Source organism: Bos mutus, chromosome 29 (genome assembly GCF_027580195.1).
Source record: "Bos mutus isolate GX-2022 chromosome 29, NWIPB_WYAK_1.1, whole genome shotgun sequence".
In the NCBI taxonomy this organism is placed as follows: Eukaryota; Metazoa; Chordata; class Mammalia; order Artiodactyla; family Bovidae; genus Bos; species Bos mutus.
In genome coordinates this window covers 35,419,587-35,435,027 of record NC_091645.1, presented here as the reverse complement: position 1 = coordinate 35,435,027, position 15,441 = coordinate 35,419,587, and the positions used below count along the sequence as shown (strand labels likewise).

The following is a 15,441-nucleotide window of genomic DNA, read 5'->3' as shown; positions in this document are numbered from 1 at the left end:
CGTGTGGGTGAGGGAAGGTGAAGCATGTGAAGAGCTTCAGGTGGCATGTTTGGCAAACCTCACTCTTAAGTTAAGCACAGGGGGGCTTTGGTGGTGTTTGCAGAATGAGCCCTGCAAGACAGACTCTTCATCAACACCCAACCTCTGCTTCTTCCTTGCTAACATCTATTTTCTCAGGTATCTAACCTTCCTGGCGAGTGACCTCCCCAGGAGGAAACACTACTAGGAGCCAATCGTGTTCAAGCATCCTCAACGTCATGGATTGGCTCAGGGCGGGTGGTTTTGGCAATGAGTCCTGAGGACTCTTGAAGGGCTTCTGGAAAACTGTTTCCTCATTTTTTAAAAGAAAACGTGGGGGAGACGCCCCCATTCTTTCAAGGATATTGTCATACGTGGATGTGATGCCCTGAACTGCAGCAACTGTGAAGGCTGGTGGCCTGAAGATGAGCTAATGTATTTAAAAGGCAAAACAAAAAGATGGGAAGAATCTGGGCCCTCGATGAGGTCCGAGATGCTGCATCCGCCAACCTGGGGCCTCACCTACTCAGGGACTGGTTTGATGGAAAAAAATAAACGTTCTTAGTAATTTCAGCCTAAAGCATCCTAACCCATAGAGCCAGAGACCACGTTGACACACGATTTTACTCTGCCCAGGACCTAACATCTGCTGTCGGGCGCCATAAGCAAAGGAGAGTGGAAGCTGGGAATGAACGGTCAGAGGCGGGAGGGTGACAGGAGAAGCAGGAATGTTCCAGGCTAGTGCTGACTGTCTTGTTCTTCACTCGTCACGGCGGAGTGACCTGCTGTGCTGGGTGGGTGAAGACAGACAGGGAAGGCCACAGAGGCCAGCATGCACTTGCTCTTGGGGAGGGGCTGGTACAGTCTGTAGTGCAGCCCTCTCTTAGGAAAGGGTGGAGGGGTGGGGTGGCCCCCCGGAGCTTCGGCAGTCTGCCCTTCAGGGACGCAGCTTCCTAGGGCAGCAGCCGAAGTCACGTCCTCTGCAGGCCGAGGTGCTGGGCAACACCGGTGAGTGTGGAGAGCCCTGAGAAGTGGCTCCCTCTGTGGGCTGTGGGGACGCTCGAGAGACCAGCGCTTTGGCTTTCAAGAGTACTCCTGGATGGATTGTGTTTCCTGGTGGGAAGAGAGAACTCAGAAGACTGTCTTCTCCTCCAAGAAAACCCAGCTGTGGTGCTTTTCCCAGTCTCCCTGGAGCCTGCATGGGGGTGGGGGGGGGGTGGGGGGTCAGGTGCACGTGTGCACAGGCCAGGCTACCGGCAAACAGTGTCAGGAAGGAGGGCAAGGGGGCGGGGGTGGCTCATTCCTCTCCTCCATGGCTCCCTTTTCCAGAGGAACTAGGATCCACCCACCAGCAATAGTCCACACACAAGGAGGCATGGAAATGGATGTGTGTGCAATGGTGCATATACGCCCATTGCCTGCTACAGACCAAGTGTGTGTGTGTGTGTGGCAGGAGGGAGGGGGGACGTTGCTGCTGAGACCCTAGGCCTTCTGAGTATGGCCCTGTTCCAGAGGGTATGGTCTTCTGCTTGGTCTCTGGGTGGCAGAGTGATCCGCTCTTCCTAACCCTCGAAGAAACGGGACAATGGCCTCTGGCTAAGGGGAGATGCCCGTCTTCCTGGGGTGTCTGCAGTGGAGCTGGTTACGGCAGACTCCTCGGCAGAGGCACTGAGCTCCAACAATTCCAGGATGATGTCCCAGAGGCAGTAAATCAAATGCCTAAAACAAACAAAAAGAACAACTTGGGGGAAGGTCTGGCTAGGTCTCGACACCAGATCCTGTTGATGACATTTATCTCACCTCCCCATTGCCCGCTACTGATATCCTCAGTGGACTGCAATGTCTCGGCTGTAAAATAAAAGTCTGCTGAACTAAAGAAGGCTAGGATTGCAACAAAGGTGGAAGTGGTACTTGAGACTGGATTTAAGGAAATTCCCTATTTCTTTACATCTAGCATGCTGGCACTGCTCTGAAGAGCTCTGAGCGAGGGGAATCCCTGTAGTAATGACTTACTAGGAACCTTCAGGTCACCTGTGATGAGGCAGACAGGACTTGAGGAGTGAGAGTTCACGGACACAACGTGCTCAGGGCAGGGCTGAGGGGAGGGAGCATGCTCTCAACACCAGCGGGATTCTCCATCCTCCGGCACCGGCCAGGGGATCATGACCTCTCTGTGCTGAGGACTGCCAGGGCCTTCTCAGGAGCTCCCACGGGGGCCTGCATAGAGTTCTTCCCAAAGCAAACAGTGGCTGGTCCCACCAGCTCCTGACCAACTGACCCCTGCTCGGAAGCCAGGGAAACGGTCGTTGCACCTGCAGCCGGGGCCCAGGGCAGGGAGACACTGCGGTTCTAGTCTTCTCAGCGCAGCCGTTTAACCAGAAGCCGGGGACCCTCTGAGACCAGAGACAGCTTCCGCGGTGCCCACCTGTTGATCAGGGGCTGCTGCAGCGACTCCAAGACCAGACTCCAGCTCAGCCGGCATTTGTTCTCCCCAAGGATTTCTACGATGACATCTGAAGAGGAAAGGTGGACATGGTTTTAGTTCACCACGAAGCCTTAGCCTCTGCAAGGACTGTCTCCTCAGGATGTCTGCTGTCTTTATTCACACTGGGTACTTCTGGCACATCTCTGAACCACACAGACAAACTATATCCTCAGGAGACAGGAAAAGCCAACAAAAATGGTTTTTAAGTTAGATATCTAAATAAGATGGGCCCCAGGAGACAATTCTGTAACCTGTCGCTGCTTCTGATACAATGGTGTAGGCTGGAGAACAGAGGTTAACAAGAGTAAACAGCACAGTCTGGGGCAAGCGTCCACCACTGTACCCTCCTCCCCCAGCACAACCACAGGCAGCAAACTGCCTTCCCCGTCCTCCGAAAAAACCACATAAAGGGAAGGGAAAAGCCCTCTTCGGAGTTTGTGTCTATGTAGCTGAGGACCGTGCACTTTACTTGTCGGCCGCTGGTCCCCAAGCTGGGCTTCTGCAGGCATGTCATGCTCCTCCCCGATCCACAGGGCTGGAAGTCATCACCTGCCCCGAAGACATTTCCTGTTCCCTCAGCCTCCCCAGAAGTCCCAATCACTTTCCTGTTGGCCTCAGAAATAGCAGGTCAACACATTTGCTGAGTCCTGCTGCAGATAAGGCCCTTTGAAAACAGGGGAAGGGCGTGGGGTAATGGCAGGAAAGCAGCGTGGGGAGGAAGGCTACGGCACCATCAGTCTCTCTGCAGTCACCTGGCAGGACACCCATCAGGCTCTGCAGAGCCTGTTTCTCAGCTGCTGCCTTCTGCTCCGGGGTCCTCACAGGCCGAGGACACTTGGGCAAAGCCCCGCCCGGCCAGATGGACTCCTGGAGGAGCCGGAGGTACTGCACCCAGCGCTGTGGACACGTCAGATGAGCCACCTGCACCTCCAGCCACCTGCAGGGGAAGAGAGAAGGGTCAGGGCAACGTGGAGGACCCAGAGCCAGGGCAAGTCCTCCAGGCAATGAGGACAGAACAACGCCAAGGCAGCGCCAGCTCCCACAGGTGAGACCAAGCCAGTCGACAGCACGGGCTCCCAGAACTTGAAGACGAGTGACGACAAGATTACAGCCATTCACTGAGTGTGAGCACCCATGTGTCAGGGGCTGAGAACAGAGCATGTGAGGGCTGCTGGCTCTGGGGAGGTTGCACGTTTCCAACCGTCCTCCAGTGAGAAGCATTGGGACTTCTCAGTGCCGTGTACACAGTGCACGGTCTGGGAACTTTATACAAACCCCGCTCCGTGGCCAACCATCCACGCTCCCACAACCTGTCTTGAGGACTCCTGACATCACCTATTGCTCCCGACAGACCAGGCCTTCTCCTGGCCAGCAGCAGAACTCCGTCCTTCTAGCAAAACCTGTTCAAACCCCACATCCTCCACAAATTCCTCCCTGAGCATTCCACCCAGAAATGCTCGCTCCTTAGGCCTCCTGTGGTGCTCCTTCTACAACACAGACTAAGCACTGGTATTCCAGTTTGGAATATTACTTACTGCCTCATATATTTACAGCTTGCCTTTCCCAACTACATTATAAGCACTGCAAGAGGTCCCCACCACAACATCTTCCCACAGTGAAATGTCTGTGAAATGTCAGTGAAATGACTGACTGGCAACTGCTCTTATTACAGTGAAAATGTACCCCTCTGTCTTGCTTCCACAAATGAGTCAGTGACTGAGAGGGCAGGTACCGCAATCTGCAGGGCCTACAAGGCATTTCCACCAAAGCGCTTTCCCTGTCTCTGCAGGTCTCCAGAGCGGTGTGGTCACTTGCTGAGGTTCGACACTGCAGAGGCCTGCTTCATGGGGCCCATGCTGAGAATGGCATGGCCGTGACGGGGATGAATGGACTGCTGGCAACGTCACTCACGCAAAGAAGACTTTATTTGGTGCTGCACCACACAGCCCATGCCATCACTCTAGACCTGAGCTGCCTGTCGTCCATCCAAGAGTGGAGGGGGCTGCCAAGGCAAACTTTATTTAACCTCCACTCTGCCAGACAGTCTGCATTCCGCTCACGCTAGGCATTCCAGCTTTGGGGGCTGCACTCCCCCAGGCCCAGGGCTCACAGATGATTCTAAGAATAGGAAGTCTGAAAGGTAACGGCAGGGCAACAACGGCAGACATCGATGGAGATCAAGAGCGGCACAAAGCTTGCCCGAAATAGCCATCACCATTTGGGCTTCCCAGGTGGTTTAGTGGTAAAGAATCTGTCTGCCAGTGCAGGAAACACAGGGTTCAATCCCTGGGTCAGGAAGAGCCCCTGGAGAAGGGAATGGCCACCCACTCCAGTACTCTTGCCTGGAGAATCCCATGGACAGAGGAGCCTGGCAGGCTACAGTCCATTGGGTCACAAAGAGTTGGACACGACTGAGCGACTAACACTTTCCCTTTCAGCCAGCATTAGCTCCAGCTCAGCCTCCCGTTCACAGATGCAAACAATAGGCTGGCTTGCCCTTCCGTTTGACCTTCAGTTTGTCCTCTGGAGCCAGTAGCACCTGCGACTCTTTGGAGAAACCTCAGCATCCACTCAACCCTTCCTTGACTGAGCATGACAACAGCAGCCCTGGGTGCCCGGCCCCCTTGTGGGCCTGCTTTACTTTAATGGTCATTCACTCAATGGGAACAGGACCTCGAATTGGATTTGGGCAAGGAGGTCCCCTTTGCTCCCTCCCGTGGTGACCAAGCAGCTCATCAACACATGCTGGATGCAGAACAAACGTTAACATGTGGCAAGAGACAAATTAGACAAATTATACAAATTATAGACCTACTGGTCTATAACCCATCAAACTCTCAATGCGGATGCTGGGAAGAAGAATCACAGTATAAAAAAGCAAGAATAAGCCCCTCATGAGGAGGATGAGTCAGTGAGTATAATAAAATTGTCAGAGGTTAGCAGAACTAATTGACAAAGACGTTTGAGGTCACCAAGCAGAACATCAGCTGCTGAACAAAACAAAGGCACCGGTAAGCGCCCTAAGCCCTGAGGCACAGGACTAATAAACAGAAGGGCCTAGAAGAGTCAGTCCTGGGAATGGGAGAGGCAGGACTTGTGTAAACCAGCTGAAATGAAACCAACTTCGTGTCTAAAGAGAGGGGTCCACTGCAGAAGTGGGGTGCTGCGAGGTTCAGTGCTCCTGCTCCGCCTCATGCCCACGGGCAGCAGACAAGCCGCGCCCACCACACAGACGCTTCCCTCCCTTTTCAGGGTCCTCTTCCCAACACTGTTCCTCCTCTTCCTCTCAAAGGAAACAAGAGGCTGCCTCCCGGGCACTGGGATGAGCCTGCTTTCGTTTCCTAGCCGGGGGAGAAGGCAACCTGTGGAGAAGACGCAGGCGGCAACCTTTTGTTCACGGAACGTGGGAGATTTGGCCTCTCGACACAAGTGACGAGCATCCCTGTCTGGAGGGGAAAGCGATCAAGTCCAAATCCAGATAATCACCAGCACCGCTGCTGCCCCACCCGCAGACAGTACAAACCACCTGTGCGCCAGAGACCCCTCTCGAAAGCATGCTTTATTGCCACACACGATGCCCCTCCAGGGATCTGTATAGTCTGCCCAACACGCTGCACAGAAACAGTATTTGATAAACAAGGAAGAGCACAGGGATTTCTTCATCCAACCACTGCTCCCCTCCTTCAACCCATTTCCCCTTCCTATTCCAGAGTGAGGCTCCATGCGCACCACCCTTCTTTATCTAACACTGTGAACTCCCTCAGTCCTGAAGCTGGGCTGAGGCACAGGAAGCCAGCAGATGAGGCTCTGGGGCGAGTGTTAAGCGACCGACACCCTGACTCCCACCCTTAGCTCCCTTGTTGTTGCTGTTTAGTCTCTAAGTCGTGTTCAGCTCTTTGCAACCCCATGGACTGTATAGCCTGCCAGGTTCCTTTGTCCATGGAATCCTCCAGGAAAGAATACTGAAGTGGGTTGCCATTCCTTCTCCAGCGGATCTTCCCAACCCAGGGATCGAACCCACGTCTCCTACGCTGGCAGGTGGATTCCTTACTGAGCCACCTGGAAAGCCTTGTTAGCTCCCTGCATTTCTCCATTCCACATGTCATCCTTCTGTTCTTAACCCAGGGGTGGGGACGTTAAAGAGAAATCTGTGTCTTGAAGCACAAGGAATGGAATCTGTGTTCTGTGTCTGCAGTCCAGTGTGCCATAATAGCTCCTCCAGCATCAGGTTCTGGAATCTGCTGCTACCACTGTTAAGCTAAGAGCTCCAGTTTCAAGGTGGAGATACACACATACATCCCTTGGACTATTTACTATTTACAAATTATTTATAAGAAATCATTTACTAAATACAAATGTTATTGTTGATGTAACACAAGATGCATGAGGTAAATACGCTAAAATAAATATGGAGAAGAGCCTCAAATAGCACTGGTTTTATTTTCTACTACTATTCCAGTTCTGATATTTGATTTAGATATCTTCTTCTATCTTCTAGCTTCTCCCCAAAGAAGAAAAAAAGCCAGACCACAACTGTTCTGTCAGGCCATCTCTGAAGGACTCAGAGCACAGAGAAGATGTTCTAGGGGGCCCAGAACAGGCAATAAAAGGAGAAAAAAACAGCAGCAGATGGACATTGAGACATGAAGAGCCTCCAGTCCCAGACATGGAAGGACAGAGGATGCAGAGACCAGGGCACCCACTACACTGGGAGTCGGGGTCCAGTCCACGTTCAAAGGAACCTGGTCTGAAATAGCTACACACCGAGAAATGAAGCAGTGGCTAAAAATGAGACAGTTTAATACTAGGGCTTAAGATGGCACTTCAAGGTTAGCAGAAGGTCATTTTCCATCAAAAGAGCAAAATCAAATCTCAAGAATAAGGGGAGAAAGCTTTAAGGGACCACATCTAAGCCAATTAACCAAATTCCCCTCATGTCTTTTCTAAGACTGCCTCCATGGCCCAGAGAGGAAGGCCCTGGATAAGTATGGCTTCATGGGGCGGAGGGTGGGAGGGGTGGGGGGTTGGGCACGGCTTCCCAGGTGGTGCAGTGGTGAAGAATCCACCTGCCAATGCAGGAGACACCAGAGATGCAGGTTTGTTCACTGGGTCACGAAGATCCCCTGGAGAAGGGCATGGCAACCCACTCCAATATCCTCGCCTGGAAAATTCCATGGAGAGAGGAGCCTGGTGGGCTACAGTCTATGGAGCTGCAAAGAGTCAGACACGACTGAGCAGTGCTGATGGTGGTGGGGGGAAGGGCAGGTAGGGTTAGGGTTTTCACTGCTGTCCTCTCTTACAACGGACAGTGCCCAGAACCAGACACAACCTCACAATGTGCCCTGACCGGCAAAGAAGGCAGAGAACGGTGCCTTCCTCAAGCCAGATACCATACTTGTATTAATACAGTCAAAGACTGTACTGGTTTTTGGGGCACACGCACTAAAGCACTGACTCATCACTGGGTATGCAGCCAACTAGAACCCTGAGTCCACGTATGTGCTTTAACCAGAAATCACAGACTCCTGTTAAGTCTAGGCTTGTCCTTTTGTACTATACTTGTGTAATTAAAAAAAAAAAGAAGAATCTAAATTCTGCTTTATAATATTTATTTGTTAAATCCCATCTTGTTTGCTTTAGACGACCATTCTAACTCTTCTGCAAGATCAAACCAGTCAATTCTAAAGGAAATCAGTCCTGAATATTCATTGGAAGGACTGACGGTGAAGCTGAAACTCCAACACTTTGGCCATCTGATGCGGAGAACTGACTCATTGGAAAAGACCCTGATGCTGGTTAAGACTGAAGGCAAGAGGAGAAGGTGATGACAGAGGATGAGATGGTTGGATGGCATCAGTGACTTGATGGACATGAGTTTGAGCAAGCTCTGGGAGTTGGTGATGGACAGGGAAGTCTGGCATGCTGCACTCCACGGGGTTGCAAAGAGTTGGACACGACTGAGTGACTGAACTGAACTAACTCTTCTAAAGTCTTCTGAATCTTGACTTCTGTCACCCAGAGTATTAATTATATCTCTAAGATCAGAGTTACTTGCAAATTCACTGACAAAAAGGATAAGTTCTATGCTTTCACTAGAAAGTGCCCTCTAGGCTATCAAGTTATTAGCTACCTGGGCTAAAAATCCTCAGATAGCCATGGACCACTTAAAAGTCCTGCAGTCCAGACCATGTATGTCCATATGGATATTAGGGAAATATGGCACAATCCTGTTGAAATCCACAGACAATACAACAACCTATGCATTCCTATCATTTAATGGCCTACCAATCCTGCTGCTGCTGCTGCTGCTAAGTCATTTCAGTCGTGTCCGACTCTGTGTGACCCCATAGACAGAAGCCCACCAGGCTCCCCCGTCCCTGGGATTCTCCAGGCAAGAACACTGGAGTGGGTTGCCATTTCCTTCTCCAATGCATGAAAGTGAAAAGTGAAAGTGAAGTCGCTCAGTCGTGTCCGACCCTCAGCGACCCCATGGACTGCAGCCTTCCAGGCTCCTCCGTCCATGGGATTTTCCAGGCAGGAGTACTGGAGTGGGGTGCCATTGCCTTCTCCAACCAATCCTGCTAAGACAGAAAAAAAAACCTTGCTAACAAGGTTAGCATTCCCACTGAATGCACACTGGGTTCTGGGGCCCGTGTTTCTCTTCCTGAGAGTTCACAAGACATCTATTTAATAATCCACTTAAGAAGTTTCCAGAGGTAAAAGTCAGGGTCAGAAGCCTGTATCCATTTTTTAAAAGGCTAGTCACTTGTCCATCTCCGAGCAACACATCCCTATATAGAAATTTTCTTCATGATCTTAGATCTTCAATGATAAATGCAAATTCTTTCAGTTCCATGGAACAGAATTCACCTGGTCAGGTACCTGAATTTTAAAGCAGATGAATGCTCTCTTGTTATTTCCATTCCTATTTTGGACTTCAATTCTAGTTTAATCATGCTTGCTCACTTCTTTTTATTAGACCCTTTCCTTTACGTAAAAAAACATAACAAAACAAAAACAGAAATACCCCAGGCAAAGAGTACATCAATTTGCTGCTGAATATATGAATAAATAATTTCTCAAGGTAGCCAGTTAATAGTACAAGATCTATTCCAAACAACTTATCTTAGTTGTTCCTGTTTTAAACTTTTTTTTAAAAAAAGCTTTCCCCCTAACGTTTATCCACAATGTCAGCTCCTTCTGAGTTCAAGTTTAGTGGACACCGTTCTCACCAGTTCTAATTTCTACTGTTTGCATTTCTCACTGCGTGTCCCTTTTCTCTGTTTTTTCATCTATAATCTGATCCCAGTTAACGACTCTGATTTCATCTGATGCTGATTCTTCTCCTTCCTTGTTGGAGTCATGTGTTTAATCTGTTTATTCCATTTACTCAATACATATCGGTTGAGCTTCTTAAAAGTTTTAAAAGAACAAGATTGTGAAGTTTTGATGGCAGGGATCTCAGTTCATTTTGGTGTCTTCCTCAGCATTTACTGGACTAGGACAGTTCACATAATCAAACATATACTGAATGAATCAACCTTATTCCAAAATGCTCCATGATAAACTTTAAGTCCCTTTGTTACTGTGGTATATAAGACGGATTCTCTGTTATGTTCTTCTGTGAATTCTAGTTCACTTCCGTCTACTTTCCTTTCTGTGAGCTATTTCCCATTCTATTCAGTTTTAGTTTTACCTCAGTTTTCTTTGCAGCTTTTTCTTCTTCACTCAGTCGATGGATGTCCTGCCAAGTAAGCCCTTCCTGTGGTCCTCGAGTTATGTTCTCACTGCAGTTGCAGTTAGGAGTCTACCACGTGGGCATCATGTGCCAGAGTAAGGAAGTTTACAAACCTTCCCTCTGTTCCAGCTACACAGTTAACTGTTCAATCCATACCTTCCTCTTTCTTCCAAAGACACAGCTTACAGGTAGAAGAAAGGATAGAAATCTAGGCCTTGAGGTCCTTAAGTTTTCTGTTCGAAATCTGAAACTTATTAGAGATACAGTCCATGCTTCCTCATGTGTCATCATCTAGCATCACACAAAAGTAGGTAATAATCCACTGACTTAATAAGCAACAAGGAACTTTCAGAATCACAAGTCAGATACATTATTTGGAAGGCTACTATGCCATCTGCTAGCATTGCTTCTCAATCCACAAGGGAGAACCAGAGTCATTCTTGATTTTGCCTCTTCTCCAACCCTAGCCCACCTGCCCCCTGCAACATCACCTAATTACTGAAACAGTTACTAAAACCGGTCCAGCCGACCTCCTCAGTACTCAGGACCCCATGAATTCATCACCCTTTATGATCTCTGCAGCACCGATCTTTGCTTAGGTCCTCATCACCCCTTTCCCAATTTGTCTCCCCGGTTTGAACATTGCTTTCTTCAATTAATCCTCGACAAGCACTATGTAAATGATTTTTCTAAGTTACTAAGTTGATCATGTCATCTTGTGTTTAATTCTGTACATGTTTTGCTAATGAATAAAGGTGAATCCTATGCTCTCTGAATAGCAACAGGGCTCTGTATGGGTCAGTGCCTACTGAGCTCTGCAGTGGAATCTCTGGCTATGTGGCTACACATCGTACATCCCAACCGCCCCAGACTTCTCTGAGTTCCACACATGCGCTGTCTTGCTTCACTGCTCTGCCTTCAACGCTCTGTTCTCCAACGCCAGCTCTCACTTTCCCTTCATCCTTTAAATCCTATCTCAGAGGTCATCTCCTCTATAAACCCTCCCTGGATTTCTCATAATTTACTTAGTCCCTTCTCTTAATCATGAAGAGCTGTTTTTAAAGTCATAACTTTAAACTGTAACTCCTTATATATAAGATTGCATCTCTGACTGGATATTAAACTTCCTAGGGTAGGAACCAGGGGTCTTTTAAATTTTGATCATTTAACTCAGCGTCTAGCACATAGTAGGTGATCAATAAGTATTAGTTACTAAGTGAATCACTGCTGTAAGTGGGACAAACACTGGCCTTAATGCAAGGCACACAGCTCACACTAAGCTGTGCAGAAGGCAAACGTCCCAGTACTCAAAGCAGCAAAACAATATGGAGCTCTTAGTTATTTGTGCTGATGGAGGACAATAATAAAGGTAGACAATTTAGAAATCCTTTGTATTTGGCATTTTATATGCATCTACATAAATGTTTGGCAGATTTATCTTCCTAAGAACTTTCTATTCAGGCTAATATTAAAATTAAGCTGTGTGCCAATACAGCAGCTGTAGGGTGGATATTAAATGAAGAATACTGGGTAATAAGTCAGCTGTGCTAGAACTCAGAACTCACCATGAAGAACCCACACAATCACACCTGGTTCTGCACTCACTGCAAGAAAAGAGAGGTGGAGGGCAAAGAAGGGGGTCAGCCACGCTCCATAAATCCTAGAAAAGACAGGCAGCTGCCAGCAGTCTAGGTTTTTGTCAGTTTTCCTGGCAAATAGGCCCAGAGGAGAGAAGAGGCGGAAAGTCAAACGGAAGCAAAAGGGTTTTGTTGAGGACTGTGAGTCATGTGTGTATTTTGGGAAGTGCCCCCGATGGATGGAACAGCATTGATCTGAATCCAACTCATCACTTGAAGCTAGTGAGAATAACGTAGCAGGATATTTGGGTAAAAAATGGCCAACAGCAAAGATCTCGCTACCTTTCAAAAAATATGGAACAAGGAGTCACTTGGGGGCTCTGTGTTCATGGGATAAAGAGAGTCTGATCGCATATGGAGATCTTTAGAAATCTGTTCTAGACCGAGCATCATGACACTCAGGATTCCAGTTTCAAAGGTGATTACACAAACCTATGTCCCTCTGAAGGCCTTCAGGACAACTGTTCTCAGCCTCACACTAGGCTGTCATCAATGCACCATAAACCAGCTCTGAGATCAGGGCTAACAGAAAAATCAGCCACACATTTTTGATACCTGCCTATTTTTCATGTGGCCCCAGTAAGAGCAACAGCATGACACGTTCTGCACAGTAAGTTACTCCCTCCATGTTTCTTGGAATCTCTCCTAGTCCAGAGTCTCCTGTCTGGAAGAGGCCATCAGAGTTTCCACCCCAATACCACACATAAAACTGATCCATACCCTTCCGGGGAAGCAAAGCCCAGTGGCCAGAAGAGCCACGAAGCTTCCCGCAGTGCGCTGCAGCCAGTGACAGCAACACTGCAGAGCCGCGCAGGCTGGAGGCTGGCTGGGCCACAGAGAAGCGGAAAGAACCGAGCTCTGAATTCTTCTTAACGGACTGACTCTGGCCCTGCCTTCTGTACAAAGCTGCTGAGATCAAAGGAGAAAACGTGAAAGTGCTTATGTGTTTGTGCGTGTGTCAGAGAAAGGGTTCTCTGGATCCTCTTACAAAGCTCTACCAGGTCTAGGGAACTAAACGAAGGGGCTAAGGCGTGAGCTCTGCATTTCATGCTTTAGTTTCCCCTCTGTAAGAATGACTCTCCTGGCGGGCTCAGGGATGTGTCAGAACTGAACCACCTGAAGGGGCGGGGGTGAAGGAAGAAAGCAGCTGGCTGACAGAGTCAGGGGCACAAAGGAAAGGGCGCATAAGCCACCTCCGGGCCATGGGGCGAGACAGCAAACGCTGCATCACTACCCCTACCAGGGTGACGACTACAACTGCAGCTCCCTCCAAGCCTTGCAAACAGGAATTGTTTATCCTGTGGTGCCACCTGGAGTCCAGATGGAGAATTCATACCTAACTGCCCCAAGCAGTAGGAGTCCAGCAGGCTTTCCATACTCTCTACACTCACACTCACACACACACATACACACACACACTCAGAAAGGGGCTGGCTGAAAATACGCAAAACATGTTTAAAGGCAACTATTAAAAGTAGAAATAATGTCCGTTTCCCTCTTTAAAAATGTTCCAGTGTCTGGAACATTCTTTACCCTAAACCATTCTAAGGGATTTGTCTTGCAAGGTCTAACTTTATTAAAAACTTTCCTCTCTAAACCCTACCTAACAATTACCCTCAAGAATCCTTATGACTTTTTAAAACTGTGTTTATGGTCTATACTGTGTTCTTTGACCTTACACTGTTCAGTATTTCTAATGGATTTTTATGGGTTATTTATTTTCTTAGGCTGAAAGGACCTTGATGGAGAAAAGGCCTGAAGAGCTAGCAGTCAGCAAGTCGACATAGTATCAAATCTCACAAAGACTTTTCAAAAATTATTCATAAAGAGGTCACCACAACAAGAACTAAATAAAGTTAGTTTCCTAGAAAGTAAAGTGTTGGGAGTACCTGGGTTAAAAGGTAGTTCCCTGGTTCTGAAACACTGGATACGACTTGGGGAGATGTTAAGTAGGAATGTGAGAACAGGACAGAGTTCATAGACAGCTAAAACGGAGGAAGACACCCTAATTTGAAGGATGCAGAAAAGGCCATGTGTCTCACAAGGTGTTTGCTCCTAAGAGATCACAAAGCGAGCTCACTACAAACACCTCACCAAAAAACCATCGCAATGTAAACAGATTCTCTATCCTACAGCAAATGTGTGACCGCCCTAGGGAACAAGAGTCCCCAAGGAAACAGGACGTGGGGCTTGTAGAGACGGACAAGAACTCACATTTACTGATGCCACCGGATGGCAGGCATGCAACGAAAGTCTTCATCAGTTCACGAGCAAGGCACTGTTACTCCCACTCAGAGTAACTGAAGCAAAGGTGAGTCAGAGACAGCAAGCCTCAAGGGAAGATGTGAATTCAGATCTGTGTGACTTCAAAGCCCATATCCTTAGTTTCACACATGGAAGGACAGAGGCTGAGAAGGCAAAGCAGCAGGAGAAGCTTCCAGAAGGTCCAAGCTTAGGCAGGAGGCCCACGATGGCAGAGGGCACTTCGTTCCTCTGGAGAAGAAAGAGAAGGCCGCTGGGGTGGGAGATAGCCCGAGGCCCAGCCATGACTCTGGGGGATGGGGAGCAGCTGCCCAACTAAAGAGCTGTGGGGGAGGCAGGCAAGGGGGTTTCTCTTACATCTGTGTTTCTCATCCCAGCAGTGCTGGGGAACTCCCAAGATTCTCACTAGTGATGAGAAGAGAGACCGATTCAACCAGAAGGGCAAGTGATGTTCATTCATTTGACAAAAACTTACGAAGCACCCTCCATGTACACAGCTAAATGCCTACAGCAGGATGGTGAGAGAGACGAGTGCCTGCCCACCAGATGCTTGCAGTCTGAACCTGTCCTAAAACCTGTGTCAGGCTCCTCTTTGTAGTTATAGATAGGCAAGAGATGGCAATAATTTGACTTGGAAAAAAGGTTTTGATGCTTACATATGTCATGATGCTCTGGTTTTAACTGCTGCCAAGTCTGCACCTGTGAGTGTACGAGACTGTAAGAGCGTATCCCACACACGGAAGTGCAAATGCACACTGAGCTGTTACAACCGTAAGGACGGATTCAGGCAGAAGCTCTCAGCACACAACAGGAAAGGCTGGGTGCTTTGGTCCTATGATGGGTAGAATAAGAGACGCCTAAGAAATACGGCAGGGAGGGCGCTCATATAACTGGAGACAATGAAGCCTATCCTGATCCAGTCTACGAAGTCAGAGCTCCCCTTTTTCAAGGTCTAGTGGAAAAGGCGGGGGACAAGTAGTGTTCCTCTCCCTAAGGAAGCAGGATACAACCTGAGCAAAGCCACTGCTGCAGAACACAGACGTCAGCCCCTAAAAGCCAGGCCAGCGCTGGAACTAGAAGGGGCAAGGATGTGATCAGACAGGAAAACTAGACTTGGTTTGAGATCATTTTGTAGCTCTTGCAAACAAACGCATTTTTCAATAGAAGCTGTGCACAGAAAGAGGTCAGGTGTAAGGCAACACAAGGCACCAGAGCTGAACTGAAAGAGAAATTTATGGAGCAAAGGAAAAAACCCAGCATCTGTGTCTTGAGAAACTCTGAATCAGAACTATGATAACCTT

The 15,441-nt window shown here is 48.6% G+C and overlaps 1 protein-coding gene across 2 annotated transcripts in view; it reads right to left on the bottom strand.

Annotated features, from left to right (window-relative positions):
- Positions 1-624: 624 nt before the first annotated feature.
- The window catches only part of SNX19 (sorting nexin 19), a 32,724-nt gene continuing 17,907 nt past the window's right edge, over positions 625-15,441 (bottom strand). The window contains exons 9-11 of one of the 2 annotated variants that reach the window (XM_014478304.2): positions 3,256-3,440; positions 2,444-2,531; positions 625-1,737 (exon numbers count right to left, since the gene is read on the bottom strand). In XM_014478304.2, coding sequence (XP_014333790.2) covers positions 1,581-1,737; positions 2,444-2,531; positions 3,256-3,440 — 430 coding nt within the window. In that variant the 3' untranslated portion in view covers positions 625-1,580. The remainder of the gene's footprint in view (positions 1,738-2,443; positions 2,532-3,255; positions 3,441-15,441) is intronic. The other variant, XM_070365261.1, reaches the window with a different exon arrangement.